The sequence below is a fragment of the Necator americanus genome, chromosome X, assembly GCF_031761385.1.
Source record: "Necator americanus strain Aroian chromosome X, whole genome shotgun sequence".
In the NCBI taxonomy this organism is placed as follows: Eukaryota; Metazoa; Nematoda; class Chromadorea; order Rhabditida; family Ancylostomatidae; genus Necator; species Necator americanus.
This window is the reverse complement of record NC_087376.1, coordinates 23576919-23599391: the sequence shown is the minus strand read 5'-3', so window position 1 is coordinate 23599391 and position 22473 is coordinate 23576919. Positions and strand designations below refer to the sequence as shown.

At 42.0% G+C, this 22473-nt stretch overlaps 4 protein-coding genes across 7 annotated transcripts; 3 read left to right on the top strand and 1 right to left on the bottom strand.

Moving 5' to 3' along the window:
- Nucleotides 1-172: 172 nt before the first annotated feature.
- On the top strand, nucleotides 173-12704 carry RB195_025090 (uncharacterized protein; the record flags this gene model as incomplete). 2 transcript variants are annotated; one of them, XM_064213095.1, is made up of 12 exons in its annotated part: nucleotides 173-275; nucleotides 408-555; nucleotides 609-687; nucleotides 744-860; nucleotides 6426-6565; nucleotides 6621-6710; nucleotides 9265-9347; nucleotides 9426-9500; nucleotides 10929-11026; nucleotides 11096-11183; nucleotides 11243-11424; nucleotides 12378-12704. In XM_064213095.1, the coding sequence occupies 12 exons, from the start codon at nucleotides 173-175 to the stop codon at nucleotides 12702-12704; spliced, it is 1530 nt and encodes a 509-aa protein (XP_064068976.1). The 2 variants fall into 2 exon arrangements, with proteins under 2 accessions (XP_064068976.1, XP_064068977.1); XM_064213096.1 differs by lacking the exon at nucleotides 12378-12704 and having other exon boundaries at nucleotides 11243-11454.
- RB195_025089 (uncharacterized protein) lies at nucleotides 12379-12826 on the bottom strand (the record flags this gene model as incomplete). The annotated part of the gene is made up of 2 exons (XM_064213094.1): nucleotides 12379-12711; nucleotides 12761-12826. The coding sequence occupies 2 exons, from the start codon at nucleotides 12824-12826 to the stop codon at nucleotides 12379-12381; spliced, it is 399 nt and encodes a 132-aa protein (XP_064068975.1).
- On the top strand, nucleotides 12825-14699 carry RB195_025088 (uncharacterized protein; the record flags this gene model as incomplete). Of its 2 annotated transcripts, none has more annotated exons than XM_064213092.1 (3): nucleotides 12825-12866; nucleotides 14322-14412; nucleotides 14548-14699. In XM_064213092.1, the coding sequence occupies 3 exons, from the start codon at nucleotides 12825-12827 to the stop codon at nucleotides 14697-14699; spliced, it is 285 nt and encodes a 94-aa protein (XP_064068973.1). The 2 variants fall into 2 exon arrangements, with proteins under 2 accessions (XP_064068973.1, XP_064068974.1); XM_064213093.1 differs by lacking the exon at nucleotides 12825-12866 and adding an exon at nucleotides 13634-13732.
- Nucleotides 14700-21185: 6486 nt separating this feature from the next.
- RB195_025087 (uncharacterized protein) lies at nucleotides 21186-21821 on the top strand (the record flags this gene model as incomplete). 2 transcript variants are annotated; one of them, XM_064213091.1, is made up of 1 exon in its annotated part: nucleotides 21186-21821. In XM_064213091.1, one exon carries the CDS (start codon nucleotides 21186-21188, stop codon nucleotides 21819-21821), a length of 636 nt encoding a protein of 211 aa, XP_064068972.1. The 2 variants fall into 2 exon arrangements, with proteins under 2 accessions (XP_064068972.1, XP_013302785.2); XM_013447331.2 differs by having other exon boundaries at nucleotides 21291-21821.
- Between the last annotated feature and the right edge of the window lie 652 nt (nucleotides 21822-22473).

Here is a 22473-nt window from a genome sequence, read left to right as displayed (position 1 = left end):
GATGTAACTCACCATGTTCTAAGTTTACAATGCCGTTATGAACGGCAACAAATCAAAGTCGAGCACGTCAAGCGCAGCGTCGGAGTTATGCTCCGTTAAGTCCCAGAGGCTGCGGCGTAGTTCTCCAACATTCTCCTCTTGGAACTCCCTTACTGGGCTGTCATAGGCACTGATGTCAGATTACTCCGCCACGGATAAGGTGATATCATTCGTCGGTCAAGCCTTCCTCGTCTATACCATCTGCAAAATCCCCCATTACTACCTCTTCCACAAAGGTGCTTTTTTTAAAATAGACTTCATACCCGCTGACCTACGTCTTCAAGATTACTCATATTTTTGCCAGCAAGTAAGTATTCCAACAGCTTAAAGTGGTTTTTGTAGGATTATTATAAAGAGCTTATTTTTAGCTGATCCAGTAACTACGAAATGCCTACCGGAAGATCTAGCTGTGATTATGTATACTTCTGGCACAACTGGAAATCCGAAAGGAGTTATGATCACGCATGAAAACATTGTTGCAGCTGTAGCAGGACAGGGGGATGCAATACCTATCCGGTGATTGACCTTATCTTTGATCCACTCATAGCAGAACTAATAACTTGACTTAGCCACCATGACACATACATTGGTTACCTACCTCTCGCTCACATCTTGGAAGTTTGCGCTGAGTTAGTAACTCTCACAAAGGTAATGTTCTCGCAATCAGGAACTATGAAATTACACCAGTAATTGCGTGCATTCAGGGCGTCCGAATAGGGTACTCCTCGGCGCAAACGTTGTTCGACCGTGCTCCCAAAATCAAGAAAGGTTGTCGTGGTGACTGCTATGCACTAAAGCCAACTTTGATGGCTTGCGTACCTGTGAGTTTTGCAAAATGCTTCAGAGTATGCCTCTTCTATGTTCTTGTGTTGTAACATCCTTCTTGCACACGCTATGAGTGCAAATTACTTCAGCTCGTGCAATCATTCTATGTCGAATGCAGTAACTCAATGGGCCAAGCAAATTAGCACTCACATTCCCACAGTTTATAAGCTTTTATTTAAGACCATACAGAACTGTACATACAGCGCACGTACGTTTTCATCTGAAGCATCCATCGAAGATCCAATTATGCAAGCTAGGAAGATTAGGTACGACGTTGTCGGAGTGACCGAGATGCCACCTACTGAACGCCGCAAGTGAAACTGGAGAAGAACAGTTCTTACGAACATGCGACATTAGAGCAGTCGGTGTCCTTCCCAACACGAATACGGCAAAGAACATCGACTCTTTTCAACAACTTACAACCCGAATCGGACGTTTGCGGACGAGAAGATGTAGTCCTATGCCAGGAACAGCTCGATAAGTCTTACAGAGAAGGCAGTATCCTCTACAAGAGCATTGTTGATGATGTCAATGCCAAAATTAACGATAGAAGATCATCGAGGAACTTCACACCGAGACCATCGGCCTGCAGTGGAACGAGCAACGGGAGAGGCTCTCTGAGTTTATTATGACGAAAAAGGCCATTCATGAAAACTCGCAATTCAAAAGCCTCTTACTCTACGCTGCAATCCGATATCGTCAGATGGAGGGTACCATAACGAAATAGGTACAACATCTTTGTCACTAGAAGGTTTTCCCTAACACTGTTTTAAAACTCATTGAGACTTGTTTGAGTATAGGATGCCGCTGTGTCTCACTTTCATCAAATTAAATGATACCTTCGACTCAGTTGAAACGGAGGCAGTCACAGAAGTTTTCGACAAAGAGGGTGTCCCTATTCAGTACATAAAGTACTTTGGAGTTGTACAGTAACTTCACAGCCGGAATTTCGCCCTTCTACAAGAACATCATATTCGACGTCAAGAGAGAGGTCCGACAAGATTATACAATCTCAACCAAAATACTTACTGCCTTTCTAGAAAAAAGTAGCGCGAAATTTGAAATGGGATGACATGGGAGTGATAGCTGATAGTGATAACGGCTTGCAGCTACACCATCTGCAGTTTGCTGGAAAGGAAAGATACGAGTGCAATTTATATTATGTTTATCTGGATCGGGAAATGAAGATGAAGAACGACCTTACCCTCGGGCTTGGCAGGAAAGAACGAGCTCCTTTGGAGAGCGTGTAAGAGCATCGAGGAAATTGTGAAGTTCTTCAGCTGATCCTGGACAAAACTATCATAAAGGTTGGGTTGCCGATCCCTCGTTAACGCTTAACGGAACGGGTATACTCGAGTACATCAGCTATTTACATCCAGGTTTGGAAGTTAAACATAAAGAACCACCTGACCACAGAGGAGGAGGAAACGATGGGGTTGATACGAGCATATCTGTTTATCAATGATGTTGTGAAGAAGACCAACGACATCCAACTCTGTGCTCACCTGTATCACTGTTCTTTCTGCTTTGACGTATGCTGCAGAAACTTAGGGACTTTGCAGAGGAAGAAAATGTGGCTAGCATCATTGAACGCTCAGTTGAAAGAGCTGGGAATATCTCGGTTAACACAAGTAGGGGGGGGGGGAAGGATGTGACTCTCGTATGCGATCGGAGCCGGTGCTCGCTCGTATTTCTAAGAACAACTAACAGTGGTCAAAATGATCTCAGACCTACGTATTCAGACGGGAGATTTGTGTGACAAGACGACCAGTGATTTAGCAGCTGCTTCAAACTTTGGTGATAAGCGATATAGCTTTAAACAATTCAAAAACGATTCGGTTAGTTATTCTGCGCTCATCTGCAAATCTCGTCGGTTTAATAATAAAGCAGAATGGAAGTGAAATCGGCATAGGGTTTTTGGTCTTTCATAAATAGATAGGGAATCTGAGAGGTGTTTCTGTTCGAGATGATTTTGAGCCACAAAGCGGTAGTGATTCTAGATCCTGAAGCAGCAGCATACAATAAATATAGCAAATGGTTAGTCCTTTTTTCTCACAAAGGTAATATGGGAGGGTTCTCCAAACTTGGAATAAACGCACTCAACTGTTTTTGTCCTCTTTTCTAAGGATATCGTTTTCAAACAAGATCAAGCGAGCGCTGGTATTTCCCCAATATGAGGGGCGTAGTTGAAGATGGGGGGAGAGGATAGGAAAATATTAGTTACCTAATATTACACATTTTTCGGCATCCTACACAAAAATACACTGGTTGGTTGAATGGTTTTATGTTAGGAAGTAAATAACTTTTAACTCTTTAATAAATCTTTGAGACAAATATGTTGAAAAGTACTTTGCGTGCGCTTCCGTAGGAGAAGGCTAGCTCTACAAAACGTTCATATTAGTGTTTGAACTTCCTAGCTTTGGAATTTACATGATAAGCATTGAAACTTTGTGGATTCTTCCCGTTTATATTTATAGGAGATTAAACCATCTCAAAAGGGAAAATCTTGCATATGAGATTTTTTAAACAACCAACGTAAATACGGTGATCATAAATAACTTGCTAAAGCTTTGGTCTCTGCTCGAGTGTGGAAAAATGTATGATCTCAAATAATTTTCATTAACTCAAGTCATAATTGACCCAAAGCAGTTCAGTTCTAAGTTCGTTGCAAGCGAAGCTTCTCTCTATTAGAATCCTTACTTCCCAATCTTTCCCTGTTTTACTTTATTTGGCATAGAGATGAGAACAGTGCTAATTTTTCCATTTGTGCTCAGCTTAGTTCTGAAGAAAAGGTTTGATCTTTTTTTAAATAAACCTCCTATGAAATATGTGCAAAATACTTTCCCATTACTTGCCCTTCTCACAGAATTATCAACGATCTTTTAAACCTAACTATATGCACATAATATGAGGATTCTAAGTCAATAAATGCTATTAAATTTACATATAAATTGTTGGAAACTGTACGCAATTGAGTTACTCGCCTTTCAAGCACAGTTCTATATCCTCTGTTTGCCTATGCACCTTTCTTCTTTCTTCTTCTTCTAATTTTGGGAAGGAGCGGAGTCGTTTCCAAGGGTAGTCGAGTCTTGACACCCCACCTAACTCTGGTTCCAATGTTCACCTTTTTTTTACAGCATGCAGTTATCTTCACTCACCAGTTTTTGAATGCTGGGAAACCTTCTTTGTAATTGCTTCCGTCTTTCCAGAATAGTGACTCCACTTTTCAATTTCGTTTGCTCTTTCTCTTACCGTATTATTCCCGTATTTCCGGCAACTTGATGTGAATTCTTCTCGGTTCCTGTTTTGATAGTATAATAGTGCAGTTTGAACACTATAAGTAAAGCCTTCTAAACGTGTGATGTTCATGATAGTTATGGCGTGACAATTCTATGTCATGTTCAGTCAGGATCAAAACTTTCTTATTTCCACCTTTATGCTAGAATGAAATTATCCCATGAGATTTAGTAGCTTTTGGCTGAGCTGAGCATTCCAAAATATATACATTTTCTTTATGGAACCTATAGCACATTTTTTTGTCTCTTTTTGTATAAAAGTCCACAAATTGGTTTTCTTGGTACTAGCAATGTCCTTCTCTATTCATTTCGGCGTTTTTTTTTTCTTCTAGGGTACCCTAAGTTTGTAGAGATAAGACTTTTTCTTACCTTTATTCTGCACAATTATTATCACCCATAATCGTAACACTAAAATAATCGTTTTTTTTATAGTTCAATCATTTCTTTTTTAAGTTGTTGACTGTAGTAATTGGAATTAATGATAATGGAATTAGTAATTTCTATTAGGTTGGTGCAGAAATAATGCGCGTTTTTCTTTGCCTTGTATTAAAGACAAATGTTTTCCGGTTACACTCATCTTCAACATTAGAAGCTGTATGGCGTTGTGTAGCGCATTTCGTTGCGGTTGTTAGTGCTGAAGTCATTTTGATCGAGGATCAGTATTTGATCAGTACCAAGAGTTAGAAGATAATATGCCCAGGCAAGAATTTGTCATCTCATCTTCTTCTATGAGCTGAAGCTGGGCAGGTCTGCAGCAGAGACAGCTCGGAATATCAACGCTGGTTGGGATGAGGGAAGCACCATCGAATGCACGGTACGGCGTTGGTTTCAAAGGTTTCATTCATTGTGGCAAAATGAGCCTCGAAGATAAGCAAGGTCGCGACCGAAGGTAATCATCAAAAATGTAATCAAATCATCATCCTTTCAGACAACACGAGAGGTTGCTGAAGAACTAGGCGTTGATTGTAAAAAAAACTGCAAATGTGAAAAAGCTGAACGACGGGCTGAGTGCCGCACGAACCGAACGATTCTCAAAGAAGCCGCCGTTTTGAGATTTGCCCAACGTTTCTGTTACGCAACAAGAACGATCTATTTCTGGATCGTATTGTTACTCATGATCAGAAATGAATAGTTTACGACAACAGGAGGGATCGCTCAATGGATGGATGTATTATGAAGCTCCCAAGCACTTTCCGATCTGAAAATGTACCCGCAGATCATGGTGATTGTGTAGTGGTTTTGCTACAGGTGTAATCCAATGCACCTTCATGAAACCTGGCGAGAGCATCACTGCCAAGAAGTACTGCAAGCAGCGGACAAAATGTGCCAAAAATTCCAACTTCTTCGCCTTGCGTTAGTGAACAGAAAGGACCCGATTCTCGTACACGACAGTTTTCGGCTACACATTTCGAAAGTGACGCTACTGAAGTTTATGGAGTTAGGCTACGAGAATCTGCCTCACCCACCATGTTAGCCAAACCGTTTGCCAACCGTCTGTCACTTTTCGAACATTTGGACAGCTGTCTTAGATGCAATATCTTACAAAACCAAGATGATGCCGAGAACAACTCCCGGAAGTTCGTGGACTCCAAAAGTTCGGACTTTCAAGCATCGAAAATAAGCAAACTCAAATCTTGTTGGCGAAGATGCGTGGACTGCAATGGTTTTTATTTCGATTGATGAAGGTGATTTTGAGGCGAGTTATAGCGTTTCGGAATAAATATTTGAAAACGCGCATTATTTTTGCACCAGCCTCATACCTCACATGTCCATAGGACGTTCTTCTTATGCGGAATTTGGTATTTTACGAAGATTACATCATAAGGAGTTCTGAGCTGGTAAAAAGGAGAATCTAAATGAGATCCAATCTCTACGAACTAAAATCTTAGAGGCGTGCCAACAGCAGAGCAAGCGATAAAACTAATGGAAAAAGGCTTTGCTAGGACTAAATAGTCCTACGCATGCACTATCACCCAAAGAGATAATGAAAACTATGGAAAACATAGAGGAGTGAGTTCCTAGAGTGTGGAGAGGGACAGAGCACGAACTCGTCGCGAACACCACGAGTGTCCCTGCTACAAAGCGTTTTCAGCGGGCATTGGGTGATTTCTGTGCTGCGTTCCATTGTCAAATGTTTGCGAGGTCTTCGTTACGGTGAATTCACTTCATGCCACAACCTTGCAATATCCTGCAATGAAGACCCCCCATATGCTCGACTGCTGAATGCAGCACAGAAATCACCAGCGTTTAGCCGACTGTACATAGGCTGTGATGGACCGAATCTACAAAGCGGTAATCGAAGAGGTGAACTCTAACAACCTCCTTTTCCGAGAGATGTTCAGAGCCTGCTACGAGAGAAAGCGAGCACGTTACGAAGAAGGGTACTCCAGTTTCATACTCAACAGGTATGTTTCTCACGCATTTATCATGTATTCTAGAATGATCATGCTATTTATTTAGGCTAGTTTTTAACCGCATTGGGAAACTTCTGGGTGGCCACATCCGATGTGTCCTATCTGGTGGAGCTCCTCTGAGTCCTGAAACCCAAAGGTATCACATGAGTGGTGGTCTTATGATAGTACAGCCCATATATTTGATTTACTTGACTCAAACGGCGGCCGGGTGTAACCGCCTAACGCGGCTACCCGCATCTTCGCCGAGGTGCGTCGTCTTTTAACATGTCCAACCCTTTCTTGTTCTTCGGCCAGAGCTCATATGGAATCTATCCATTCGTCGCTATTCCATGTTCCGCAAAACATTACGTCCCGACTAAACTGCCACAGGGTGGTTCCTTGGGGTTCACTCGACAGGAGTTCAACGTAACGAAATGAATTGTCTTTGCCAAAGATTCCATTCTCCTTTCAGGGAGTTGACGTTTTAGGTTATGGGCTTTGGCCATGGACTACAGCCCCTTTTTGCATTATGTGGGGAGCTTTTGCACTAAAATTGTGCGGGTTCTATAGCTCGTACTCTTCAAAGACGTATATTCAAATGGCTAATTGCGCTTAGTGAAGGTAGGCCCACTATGAACAGGTAACAAAAATGCTTTTATACGCAATCCCAGCTATATTGCTCGTATATATCTATGTTCGTATACATTTGTCAACCTAACTGCGCACAGCTAAGGGACATTGAAGGTAACCATCCGTTTTCATGGACAAGAACTTTTCATGGACCCAGCTCATATATACATAGTTGGAGCATTCGGATATATTCGTTCCGTCGAAAGTGAAATGATTATCAGAGACCCTCCTATTCTTCATGAACATCGTTGTCTCCAGATTCAGCAGGAGACATGTCTTTTTACATGTTTCGTCAAATTCGGCCAGCATTCGTTGCCCACCTACTTAATGCTTGTTGCAATAAGCTCGATGTCATCAACTAAGTGAATGTACTGGACATCAACTTCATTCTCATTACATCTTATTCAACTTTCTCACTGCATCCTCGGGTGGCGCTGAACATTGTGAGTGAGATTGCATCGCCTTGCTTTGTCCTCATACCGGTGATAAAGTTATATAGTAGAATAGCAAAGTAGTTGTCACGAATTTCCTGGGTAACTTGCGGAAGACTTTTCTATGCCAAATGGAGACAAACTAGCTGATCAAGTTCTGCTCATTATCACTGCCATATTTTGTAGATGACAGGCAATAATCAGATTGCTCGACACTTCCCAATGTCATGCGCAGAGAAATCAACGCAGTGTTGTCGGCTACCACTGAATAGGAACCTTACGTTCGCACAAGTAACGTGACAAGCCTTGCAAGCCTGTGGATAAGGATTAGCGATAGGTTCTCCAAAAACAGGTTCTTCTGCCAAAATTTGTTTCTGTCGGATGGACCCGGATACAGTTTGATTCTTTGCTGGTGGTGTGTGTTCCTTTACCGTTATGATGACCGTTCTTCTAAAGAAGGACCTCTGCGATTATATATCTGTCTTCTTTAATAACGTTGCAAAAGAAAATGGACGTGAATGTGAGGAAGATCGGAGTAGAGTAGTGCTCACCCATTTCTCCATCCTCTTTCCCATCTCTTTGAAACTTTTTTATCGCTTTTCCATGACAAATGCTTCCTACTGGTTTTCAAGATCTCAGTTCGCTCATGCACTTGAGGAGATGTTCCATGAAACTGTAACATTCTTTGGAGCGTCGGTTGTGCTGCCTTTCCAACAAAAACGACAGAAGCGAAGGTTCTTAGTTAATCATGGTTTTGGTAAGTCGGTTCGTGAACTTCACGGTTGTTTCTCCTTCATGCAGAAAATAGAATTGATAGGGATATGGTACCGCATGGACCTTCGGGATGACAGCTATGCCTTTCCAATGGATCATTCTATTGACGATAATTTGCTGGATCACGTTATAGCTGCAGAGGGTAACTCCTATATGCGACGATTGCATGAATGTTAGTAATCGTCATGATGCACTCAGAAATTCTCTTTCCCTATTAACCGACATGATAAGGATTTATGCATGGACAGCGAAGAAACAACGTTTGAAGGTGCCGTCCGTCGTTGGAATTCACGCTTGAAAGATGGGAAACTTGAACTCTGAGACCGATCAATCATTGCTTACTCAAGTGAAGAAAGCTGATCCCCTGTTCAGAAGAAATTTGTCCTTTTCCTCCACTTTTTTTTGAGAGAGAAAAAACTGCAAATAATATGTTTTCTTTATTGTTTCTCCCATCGTTCAATATATTCTTCAATACCTTAAAATGCTTTTTTACTCTTTTGGTTTCTTTTCTACGTCCAATCCGATGCTAAGCAAAGGGGGATGCACAGTGCAATTCTCACAAGCAGCGTCCGCATCTTTGACGCATCTCCTCCAATAAGATGCAAGAAGTGAATGGTGACGGAAGCACTCCATTTTGTGCAGCTTACATTGCATTTTAATACAAAAATCAGTAATCAATAAAATTTTTAACAACTAAGCATGCTTTTTGAAGAGCAAAAAATCCTTTTTCAAATAACATAAGTGATCTTGCCAATTGATTTTGCTTTTTAATTTTGTATTTATTTTCAATGCCAACAAAGATTTTTACGATTCATACCCTAATTCAAACATTGTAATAATTATCGCAGTGATCAAATAATGACCAGTTTATACCAGGTTTATGAACATTTGCTTCTGCTGTCCTGTTGTACAGGGATACGGCTTGACAGAGACCTGTGGCGGTGCCACATTGGCCGATGGTTCGTTTCTAAAAAAAATATTTCCACCACATCCAGCTATTGAGGGGTTGATCACTGATATGTGAATGAACTTTCCAGTGCACGACTTATCGACAGGAACTGTTGGTCCGCCCCTCACTTGCTGCGAAATTCTGCTGGAAGAATGGGAAGAAGGTATTGAAGTTAATTTTTATTTCACATTTCATAGTTGGCGTATGTTATTTTATATGTTGTTGGAGTACAATTATTTACACTATTTTGCTCTTGAACCACTGGAAGAAGAGTGTACTCTTCTAAATTATGGTCATGCAGCTGAGCTACATCACTCGGAACACAAATTTTTTACTTTCCAAATTTAAGCACTGACAGATTTAGCTCATTTGCCACCAAGTTCCCGCACTAGCATTCAATGAAAATCTGTTAGCATAAAGTACGAAGGCTTGGCTTTAAATACTCCAACATTTTGTGTTGAGTTTTTGAAAGTTTGCGAGTATGTGAGTCCACTATCACTATATTCCCTATATTTCACACTGTATTACAATAACCAGTCTGAGCGTCCGGCTAAAGCCGGACTTCAGACTTTCTGTGGTGTTTGCTTCGCTCGTCTTCACTGATCAACGAAAATTAATATTAGTGCTGTTTTCTATGAAATTGGACTTGTGTATCTCCAACAATCTTTCTTCCTTTTTATATTATAACTAAAAGCGAAAGATTTCATGGTCTTCTTTCTAAATGCGTCAGTTCGACATTTGGAGAACATTCGAACTTCAGCTTCAACCACTCCTCATCAATATATTATAGACAAAATTTAAAAGCATCACGCGAAATATGGGTTTTCCTCCCGTTTTCTATAAACAGTTATCAAAGAATGATGTTTTGGCATAAAATGACGTGAAAGACATCATCCTACTGATAAAGATAACGTTCCACGTCAGATCATACATCTTGTTACTATTTAAGCAGCCGTTTGCATGCGCGTTTCCACTTTCTGAGAACGGCACGCTACCAACTTGAGGCAAACGAACAAAGGGATAGATACGCGGAGTAGTCATGAAGGTGAAAAGCAACGCGCCCAGTGGCCACGGCTACGAAACGGCTGGAACCATCTATCTTTTGCGTCACGCACACGAAGCTATTGCGCACCAACCACGCACGCCGCGAGATCCGTCGCAGCCCATTTCGCAGCTATCTGGTGCCGGTACACCACAATTCGTGGTTTGATTTTTGAGACTCTCACACACACACACACACACACACACACACACACACACACACACACACACACACACACACACACACACACACACACACACACACACACACACACACACACACACACACACACACACACACACACATGCACGCACGCACGCACGTGACAGAATAAGCCCGTTATTATATATCATGATACTTCAAGTAAACCACACTTGTACTCACAAAATTTCTTACCTAAAATCGAAGAACAGCAAGTTGCTGTTCTTCTAATCGAAGTTGAATCTGAACATAGGATAACATTCTACTTGATTCGAATTTGAATTCGCATCGTTTATTCAAGTGGAATGTTATCCTCTGTTTTTTTTCCATCTTAGAATCCAATTTTAGCTGGATACTCTCCTGACAACGGAGCTCCGCAAGGAGAAATTCTCATTGGTGGAAAGAATGTAGCACTAGGATATTTTAAGAATGAAGAAAAAACGAAGGTATGAAGATGCTGCTCTCTGTCAAAGTACAATTGTTCTTCACTATCATTTCAGAGGAATAGTTTTCAGGAAGATTTTGTCTATAGAAATAACAAACGCTATTTCGCAACTGGAGATGTTGGGGAGTTTAGAGCAGATGGATCTTTGAGGATAATTGGTGAAATGCATTGGTGTTTGCGAATGCAAATATTCTGGAACAATTGGCTATCTTTGCAGATCGAAAGAAGGACCTCCTCAAGCTGTCTCATGGAGAATACATTTCTCTTGCAAAAGTGGAAACAAACATCCAGACATACCATGGCGTAGACATGGTGTGCATCTACGCTGATTCGACCAAAGACTATCTTGTCGCCCTCATTGTTCCTGAACATAAATTCTTGAAGAAACTTGGCGAAGAAGTGAGATTCTATGTATTTACGGGGAAATAATGATGGAAGAATTATATCTGGATTGTTGATATTGTGACTTGTCACAATATCACGAATCCAGATATAATTCGTTAACACATTGATAACCCTGGGCTTTTTAATATTTGTAGAACGTGGGACTGGAGCGTTATTTGTGATCTCTTTCATAGGAGCGCTCAGGCTCTGGTCGTCTCCAGTGGCAATATTTTTGTTTATTTTTATTTTCAAAGCACTTGGTCACTCGATGGCGGGTGCGTGATCGTTCGCTGGGCAGGTGTAGCGGAGTCGATAAGAAGCTCCGCTGTGTTTGCAGGATCGGTGAGAGCTTCGAACACACGCTAGTGCTAATCAAGCCTTTCTTCCCTCAACAATAAATTGGTACCGGACTCGTCTGGGAGGACAAAAACTCTGATTCGACGCACTTGCTAGTCACCGCAAGTCACTGTATAGGCTAGTTACATGTTCGCTAACTTCGAACGATTCTGAATTGGAGTGAACGTTGTAGCGCATTTCAAGCAGATTGATTGACGCCAGATACTTTAATCTTTCACCACTCGTTGGCATCAGAGTGCGTACGATTCTTCGTCGCATTGTCGTCGATGTGTTCAATTGCCCTTTTGTCTGATAATCGCTACTGTTCTATAACCATTTGTATACATTCATAGATAAAAATACTCTTTCGTTTTTTGCAGCCTCTTGCATGATCTGCTTGCATGATGATTCATCGAAAGCAGATATAAGTTTCCTGTTGGCGTTCATCTCTAGCTGCGATGTCCGAGGTGGGGACCTCGCACATACATTCTGTATGTGTAAGTATGGGCGTATTTTTGTGTATGCGTGTTTACATGTGTATGTGTGTAGGTGTGTGCGCGCACATGTGTATTTTTGCGGGTATCTATGTAGGTGTGTGTTGTATATATGTATATCATGCTATATAATAACAGGCTATGTGTGTGTGTGTGTGTCGTCGTCGTCGTCGTCGTCGTCGTCGTCGTCGTCGTCGTCGTCGTCGTCGTCGTCGTCGTCGTCGTCGTCGTCGTCGTCGTCGTCGTCGTCGTCGTCGTCGTCGTCGTCGTCGTCGTCGTCGTCGTCGTCGTCGTCGTCGTCGTCGTCGTCGTCGTCGTCGTCGTCGTCGTCGTCGTCGTCGTCGTCGTCGTCGTCGTCGTCGTCGTCGTCGTCGTCGTCGTCGTCGTCGTCGTCGTCGTCGTCGTCGTCGTCGTCGTCGTCGTCGTCGTCGTCGTCGTCGTCGTCGTCGTCGTCAAATGGGGTGACGCGGATCTAACGGCGTGGAATTGCTGCGCCATAGCGAGTAGTATCACGCAGTAACTTCGTGTGCACGACGCAAAAGACTGATGGTTGCAGCCGTTTCATAGCCATTGCTTTTCACCTCCATGACTCCTCCGCGTGTCTATCTCCCTGCATGTTTACCTCAGGTTGATAACATGCCTTCTTCAGAAGGCGGAAACACGAATAAAACCGGCTGCTCAAATAATAGCGAACAGTTTACGTGATCTCATATGGAACCTTATTTTTTATCAGTAAGATGATATTGTTCACATTATTTTATGTTAAAACATCATTCTCTGATAACTGTTGGGAAAAACAAGAAGAAAATCTATAGTAAGAGTGATGCTTTCAAATTGTGTTTGCATTGTATTGGTATCGAAGGAGTGTTTGAAGCAGACGTTTGAATGTTCATCAAATGTGGAAATAACGCGTATAGAAAGAAAACTATGAAATCTTCTGCTTAAACTTATCAAAAAAAAAGAAAGAAGAAGCTGTTTTTAGAAAAGCACAATTCTAATTTTGCAAAAAATGCCACTACTATTAATTTTCGTTTTTATTTTTATTGAATGTACCACCCCACGACTTTGGGGTGGTGCGGGTTTCAGTTGGGTTATACCTATACGGAGTCGTAGATTATGGGGAGGAGGGTGATTCCGTCCATTTCTTCCTAATTGCCGTAAAAAACGGCCCGTAAGATACAGCTTTGAACGTTCCGGGGCGCTATTTTCTACAACGAGTTCGATTGGAGCGCGCCAACCTTGTGCACGCGCACCATCTTCAGGGCGGTCTATTCTCCCCGTAATATACGACCCGCTATAGGCATAACCCAACTGAAACCCGCACCACCCCAGATTCGTGGGATGTTGCCTTTAATTCATTGATCAGTGAAGGTGAGCGAAGGGAACACTACAGAATGACTGAAGTCCGCCTTTTGCCGGACGTTCACACTGGTGTGCATACATGTATGTGTATGTGTGCATGTCGTACGTACGTGCGTGGATTTGTCTTGTGCGTACGTGTACATGTGTTTACGTTTCAAGCACACACCTCAAAATATGGACTCGCACCGGTCGACCAATTATCGTGGATCATTTCCTTTTTTTCCAAAAGATAGAAAATTAAGGCGAATTCATCAGCATCGCTGTTATTCCTCCTATCATTTTCATTGTCTTTAACCCAGGTTTCGGACACCTCGTACTGTTTCTTATCATACTTTTTTGCTTTTTTTCTCTGTTTTTATTCCATCTTTCTTGTTCTTTTTAAGATTTTTTATGTCTCCGATACTCTCCATTCACAGCGTAAATCTCACGGGCAGCTTCTGCGGTTTCTGCACCTCGATTAGATGCGAAAAGCAGAGAGTGTTGAGAGCTCCGTTTTGTCCATTTTCTTTATCTGCAGATAAAAAAGATTTAATATAAGTAGAAGGCCAGTACGAGAACATCTTGTAGAGCGAGAAATTCTCTGTCGAACGATATGTTACATTTTCCCAGCCCTTTTTTTTTCGTCTGTGCATTTTTAAGTTAAAATAATAACCGCAAATCATTTTTTATTCAATTTTTCATGTGGTTTTTTTGATCGACAACTCGGATCTGCTATTTTAGGTTGGCATTCGTTCTGATAACGTTGAGGAGCTGTGCAGAGAGAAGAAGGTTGTCGACGCTGTTTTAAAGCAAATCCAGTCGTATCTGTCAGGTCACTATTTCGATTACTCTTCCAAATGGCTGACTTCTTATTACAAGCACTTCTTTGCAGGGATAAAATAATTGGTCGTAGCCGCCTTTTTTACAAAAATCTTTTACAATTTTTATAATCTGACGTTCCTTGCAGGAAAGCTACAAAGAGTGGAGATTCCAAAAAAAATCTACCTGTGCGCTGAGCAGTGGACCTCAGCAAGCGGTATGGTCACTGAAGCGCTTAAACTCAAGCGAATGACTATAGAAAAAGCATTTCGAAAGCAGATTGATGAAATGTGCAGTTGACATGTGAAATCCCAGTTTTTTGTTGATACACTTTCATTCGTAGCTCAGTTTTCTCATTTTTATCGCGTTCGCTGTTCTGTGCTGGTCTATAGAACACCGCAGTATAAAAAGTATACTTAAGTTTTTGGATTGGATTTCCGATTACGTGTAGCTATACATTTTTTTTTTGAAAATTGCAGTTCATTATTCCTAACACCCAATTTATCGTTAGGCCCAGAAATCCTACTTATCAAGTTCAAAATCTTGTTATGGTTAGAAAATCCAGCCGCTCCATTTAGAGATTGTCAGAAGTGTGATAAAGTTGTACAATACTACTCAATGATGTTCAAAGCTTATTAATGAAAAGACTTCAATGACAGCAAACAGTGGGACAGAATAAGGAGTAGCGTTGCTTCGTTGCTGCAAGAGTAGAAACTGACAATGAAGCTGAAACTGCTAACACTTGAAATACCAGTAAGATCCTACATATTTTTGGATTGTATCACATCTCAAACACTTTAATGACTTCTTCTTTGGCGCTTGCGCCAAATTAAAAATGGCAATTATCGGTTGTAAATATGGAATAAGAGCTAAGACTGTTTCACTCTTCATTACGACTAACATTTCGGCGTCGTCGCCTTCATCAGTCTGGAAAATCAAGACATTTGTAGCATACACTCTCAAACACCTCATTCACAAGTGGTTACCATCCCCTTAAATATCACGTCTCAAACTAAGAACCAAAGGACCCCAAACAGCTGTGCTCACCTAAGTAGCCGCGTTGCCATAATAATAGCGCATCTCCGCGTGAAAAAATTGCTGATACTAATTAAAGGCATCACCCCACGAATCTCGGGTGGTGCGGTTTTCAGATAGATTACGTCTATACGAAGTCGTAGATTTTGGGGAGGAGAGTGATCCCGTCCATTGTTTTCTAATTGCCGTAAAAAAACGGCTTGGAGATGCGGCTCTGAGCGTTCCGAGGCGCTATTTTCAACGAGTTCAATTGGAGCGCGCCAGCCTTGTACACGCGTCGCCTCTTCCGGACCGTTTATTACGCCAATTAGGAAAAATGGACAGAATCACCCTCCTTTCCGTAATCTACGACCCCCTATAGGCATAACCCACCTGAAATCCGCACCACCCCAGATTCGTGGGGTGATGCCTTTAAAGGCATCAGCCCACGAATCTGAGGTGGTGCAGATTTCAGGTGGAGTATTCGTATACAGGATGGGAGACTACAGAGAGGGGGGTGATTCCGGCCATTTCTTCCTAATTGCCGTAAAAAACGGCCCGAAAGATACGGCTTCATTCGTTTTGGCGCGCCATTTTGTACAAGAGGTTCGATTGGAGCGCGCCAGTCTTGTGCGGCGCCGCACCTTCCGGGCCGTTTTTTACGGCAGTTAGCAAGAAATGGACGGAATCACCTCCCTCTCCGTAGTCTCCCATCCTGTATACGAATACTCCACCTGAAATCTGCACCACCTCAGATTCGTGGGGTGATGCCTTTAAGATGCGACACGTATATGACCTCGTAGATCAGAATCCGCAAGGATCTTGATACAAAACCAGCACGTTTGTCAAAGCTATGCACTCCTCCTTCTTCTTAACGTATCTTCATATTCCGCTGGTCTGGGCACTGTTTCAGATAGCTCAGAGGTTTGGCTATATGGTAAGGACCGCTCTGCCACTAAGCAATGCATCTGTGTCCAAAGTTGTGCAACCTATTTTGGAACAAAAACTTTCCCTCTACTGCCGTCACACTGGTGATTCTTGCATCGTATGTCCCACTCAACATGAGATGGACACATGTTTCGGGGTTCCAAATCAGAAGTTCCCTAACATATGATTCACAGGCGAAAAACACTAAGAAAAGTCACTGTTCTTCTTCAACGTAAGAACACATTAGTCCAACGATGAATGAAAGACAAGATGGTCTTGGAAACAAGCATATGGAAAAGCAGAAAATCAGACACTGAAAACATGCTTAAGACGGTCGTAAAGGTGACATATGATGCCCAGGAACGGATGAATGACGCAGATCACAAATTCTAACGATTACTTTGCTAATATGTCGCTTAAACCAGGCTTTATTTGTGCAGCTAGAATAGACCAATAACCAGGGTCAAGCGTGGTGATGGGACATTCCTTTTAAGTCGGAGCTGCGAAGACCGGCTAGGTGTTGTGTGCGCCGGTTAAACTTCAGAAGACATCTCTCAAGGGCTCTGTGGGGAGTAAGTAGCTTCCTAGACGTGGCAGCGGTGTCTGCCCACGTCTCCGCTCCGTAACAGAGCGCTGGAAGAACTGTCGAATCGAACAGATGGGCACGAAGATCTTGGTCCGTCAGTTCGCGACGCAGCGAAATACGTATCGAAAGCAAAACATAGATGGCGCTAATGTGGATCCCAAAAGGTGCTAAACGTCCTCGAGGGAGACCGCCAACGAGATTGGGTGACGTGTTCGCTACACGGATGGACCAGCTGAGAGCTCAGCTGGATACGGCTCAAGGACCCCGTCAACGTCACTCACGAAACTTGAGAAGAACATCTCGGATGACATTGACGAGGGAACGAAGCGAGTGGAGGATATGCTGGGGTCCGCGCGTATCTAAGTAAGTAAGTAATGTTGGGGCTTCCATACTGTCCTACTCCTGAAAATAAACGTAATATTTTATTTTTATGTAGTAATTTAATATTATTTATTGTTTCGTATTTTTGTCATTTATTGTTTGTTGTATTGTTTATTTTGTAATGTATGTAATTATCTAATACTGCGTAATATTTTGTCCTGGTCATCATGTTATCCTCCATTCACCACTACGTACCGCACACTCGGCTCTGTCTCGAGGACCAAGTGAGAGTTATAAAAGCACCCCTCACAAATCTGAAGAAGATGTTAATTAACAATAGAATGTACGACCGCTTCTGCGTTATATAATATGCCTTTTTCGCAAGGAAGGCAATTTCGTCGTCTCTATATGTAGTATACCTAATTTCGGGCCAAACATGTGATGATCAGTACATTAGCGAAACAGGCAACCACTTTGTGTTCGCATAAAACAACATCTAAATGGAACAAAATACTCAAATGCAGCAACCGCTGCCCGCTGCCTCACCGCAGACAATGAAAATGCTCTTTTTGCATAGCTGCCACAATCCCATCGTACGAACTAGAAATTGTGCCTCGTAGGATTTTAGAGGCATTGTGGATAAACGCTAAAAGCCCAGAGATGAAGAGAAAAGAAGAGTGCGCAGCCGTGACCAACGTGCGGGCTTTGTATCAAGAGCTTTGTATGCTTTGATCTAGGGGGTCATTTGCTTGCAACACTGCTACTCAGCTGTGCACAACGATTTGGACTCTTTTGGTGCTTGTTTAGGGATGCGATCTCTTATAACAGGATAGATTTTTCTTGATGAAGCATTTGAGAGTACGGTAGAAATACTCTGAATTTGCAGGTTCTGACGAAGGCGAGAACGTGAAATGTTGACCTCATACAGAATGTTAACAATCTTCGCTATTACTTCATATTTGTAACCGACAGGTTGCAGTCATTATCTCGAGATTCAGAGAAGGTCAAACTTTTACATTTCAAAGCTCACCTGTGTTTGAATGCCCTGGAAACGGTGACGCTGAAAACTTGCCTCCCCACTTTCTAGCAGAAAGCATTTTCTTTCTCGCAGTTTCTAAAAGATGTATTTGTGTCGTAGTAATGAAACCTCTTGTTAACACAAGCCTTCATATTCAACTTTGCCATTTCCCCACTTTCTAGAATGATCACTTCATGAGATACTGTAAGAGGATGTGGCTCATCTCAGCTCTGTCATCTCAGATTTGATAGAAGTAGTGTCCAGGAATTGAATGTTAAAATACCAGTTGGAAAAAATAATGTCCGAATAACCATTAATCAGTACTCTTCTTGAGTTTTAATCATTAACAGAATGATTTTTTGAACTATGCGCAAGCGGGAGGCAAAGGATCTCTGTTTCGTCTATCATGGCATATAATAACGAGCTTATTCCGTGTGTGTGTGTGTGTGCGTGTGTGTGCGTGTGTGTGTGTGTGCGCGTGTGTGTGTGCGTGTGTGTGTGTGTGTGTGTGTGCGTGTGTGTGTGTGTGTGTGTGTGTGTGTGTGTGTGTGTGTGTGTGTGTGTGTGTGTGTGTGTGTGTGTGTGTGTGTGTGTGTGTGTGTGTGTGTGTGTGTGTGTGTGTGTGTGTGTGTGTGTGTGTGTGTGTGTGTGTGTGTGTGTGTGTGTGTGTGTGTGTGTGTGTGTGTGTGTGTGTGTGTGTGTGTGTGTGTGTGTGTGTGTGTGTGTGTGTGTGTGTGTGTGTGTGTGTGTGTGTGTGTGTGTGTGTGTGTGTGTGTGTGTGTGTGTGTGTGTGTGTGTGTGTGTGTGTGTGTGTGTGTGTGTGTGTGTGTGTGTGTGTGTGTGTGTGTGTGTGTGTGTGTGTGTGTGTGTGTGTGTGTGTGTGTGTGTGTGTGTGTGTGTGTGTGTGTGTGTGTGTGTGTGTGTGTGTGTGTGTGTGTGTGTGTGTGTGTGTGTGTGTGTGTGTGTGTGTGTGTGTGTGTGTGTGTGAGAGAGTGTGTGTGTGTGTGTGTATGATTTCATATCAAAACTTCATTCTTTGATAACTGTTTGGGTTCAACAGGAGGAAAACCCATATTTTGAGTGATGCTTTTAAATTTTTTCGAATTTTTTTGTAATATATGGGTAAGGAGTGTTTGAAGCTGAGGTTTGAATGTTCTCGAAATGTAGAATTGATAAGTTTAGAAAGAAGACTATGAAATCTTTCGCCTTTAGTTATAATATAAAAAGGAAGAAAGATTGCTAGAGACACACAAGTATCTCTTCACAGAAAACGGCACTAATATTTATTTTCGTTGATCAGTGAAGGCGAACGAAGCAAACAGCACAGAAATTTTGAATTCCGGTTTTAGCTGGACGTTCAGACTAGGTACATAAAAGAAGCGTTTTTGTGGGTTTGCCTTGGAGATCTCGCCAAACAGTTAGTCACATCTTCAAAATAGAATGAATTCGGGAACAGTACTAGTAATTGCTTATATTCATTGAGCAACAATATCAACAACTTATCTTGTACTTTCACTTCTGTTTAGTCACTTTTTAACCAAATGCTTTCCTTGTAACATGTTCACCAATATAAATTCAAAAACGTTGTTTGGTCAAGTCATTTGAAGTTCATGTTAAATATTGTGAGTTCTTTTACGGTCATCATATCTTCTTCTACAAGCGACGTACTTACTGTTTAGAAGTTGAGTTGAAGCAAAGCTGACAAATATGCCCCATGCTTAGGGCATCTTTACCTCGATGACGCACCGATGATATTGCCAAGCAAAACGACACACTTTCTATAGTTGCGCTAGCGGTTCCTGCGCATTTGTACTGTCTTCGCCTCACTACTACTCAAACGCATTACACCTTATAAATAATATATATTTCACTTCGTGTCTTCTGGAAGGCAAAAATCGTCAACTAATATGAATGTCGCTGCAGCCACTCGATTTATCATATTCACTCGCGACAGAAAATTGAGAAACAGGTATTAGGCTGGTTACTTACTTTCTTAAGCATGCATACTCTTTACAATTTCATTGTTTTTTTTTATTACACATTGATGATTATCCATCGATGTATGCACCATCAGCATCCACCACAGTGTTCCATGTCTCTAGGAGGGTTACAGCTCCGTAGAATCAGAAGGTGTGGTACTGGAACTCGAAGTACAATTCAAAAGAATCTAACGAGTCTGAGGTCAGCGGAAGAATCAAACAGTTTTGCGGCGTGGGGCCGAAGCGGCAGCACGGATGTCGAATGTCGCTTGTCGACTTTTCGGCTAACTAAAGGACCCAATCTGGAAAACGCTCCTACATCCATATATTCTCACAACCTCGCTCCATCAGAGTTCTATTGTATTTGCTCTGGAACCTTAAGCACCCTTTCTAACGCAAAAATTGTAGAATTCTTTCAGTGACGCTGTTGAGTTCTTCTCAATTCTCAGCGTCCCAGCTTCTGGCGAACCAGGAATTGTAATTGTAAGGGAATTGTAACCGTCTCTGAAACATGGATGGACACTGTGATGATGGACACCCGCAGTGAATAGTGATGATCATCAATGGGTGATCAAGAAACTATGAAATTGATCTATAAACAACCTTCAGATATTATCTAATTGTTCATGTGAGTACTGTAGAAGCTAACTGGCACTTTAGGTCTGAAGTAATCACTTACTCTAGTTCTCCAGACAAAAATGAGGTGCACAATCTTATTTTTGTGACTTCTAATCACAGGTGACTTTTTGTTAGCACACAGCAACTCAGAACAGTTCATTCCAGTTGAATTCTCTCAAAAGTGTTTCGAAAAAAAGACCTGTAAGTCGTTTATGGGCAAAAATTTGAGGAAATGAATCGACATCGATATTCGCATAACGGTTTCTTGCCTTCACTAGGCTTTATTCTGTTGTTGCGATCCTTTCAGTGCTGTCACTGTTGCAATGGTCTTCGAATATATTGACAGTATCAAGCACCAAATCAATGAGAAATCAGGCTACTGCATAGAGAATTCACTTCCAACAGCACATTTCTTTCATACCTCCAACATGTTTTCTAGTTGCAAACAATGTTTACAGAACAAAGCAAACTGGATATTACACAAATCCTTTGATGGTGGTGCAGCTGTCCAAAGAGATGTTAACTCGTGCAACAGTTGTTGCAATCTTGGACCTCCAGGTATTCGTGGAGCGCCAGGTAAACCAAGAAAACCTGGCAAACCAGGCATCGCTGCTACATCAGGATATCCTGGAAAACCACTAGAAATGTCCTGTGAGTTGGTAACTCCTCCGTGTCCTGCTAGTCATCAACTTAAACCTGAAACTACAGGACGACCTGAACCTGCGGTGCCACCTGGATTGCGTGCGCCAAGTGCACTTAAAGCTACTGATGAAGCAGGTCCTAAAGGACCATCCGACATGTTCTTAACTGATGATGGAGGGCCTGGTTCCACTGGAGACCAGCTGGAACACCCGCTTCTGGTACCTCTGCTTCACCAGGACAACCAAGACCAGCTAGAACATCCGGACTTCCAGGTCTATCGGGTCAAAATGCAAGCGATGGAAGGAACATTGAGTTAGGAGCCACAGGTATAAAAGGTGTAGCAAGTCCTTCAGGACTAACAGGAGTGAATGGAAACCCTGGCGAACTAGGACCGTGGAGAGAAGTGGGATCTACCGAAGTCCCAAATATTTGTGGCACAGTTTCCCAAATGGGGAAATTGCGATAATTCTGCGACCAGGATTTTGTTGCCTGTCTTTCGTTTTCCCTCATCCCCCCACCTCATTTTATGTTTTACGTTCGTTATTGAAAACGGGACCCGCGGTGTAGCCTCGCTTGTATGGTAGTGATATGTGTATATTCTCTTTTATGATTGTCTACACTGTCTATGATGACTGCTTTCAACAGATCACATTTTCTCGTAACACACTTTTTTACGACCAAAACTATCACAAAAAAAAACAGCAAATAAGTTTATTCATGTTCATGATTCCGAATTAGAATGAAGTAATATCAAGAAGTAACAGCAAGTAGTAACTAGAAGCGAAGAGAATTCAATTACCTGTTTCTGTCCGACGGCGGAACTTTTTAGATCACCTTCTCAGAATACCATCAATTTACCCTTTCCGTGAGGTTTTCTCTCAAATAGTCGTTTTTGGGGCAACTGATGGTGGAAGAAAAGTTGGAGGAGTTGGTCATAATAAGGGGAGATAAGCTAAGAAGAGAAAAAAC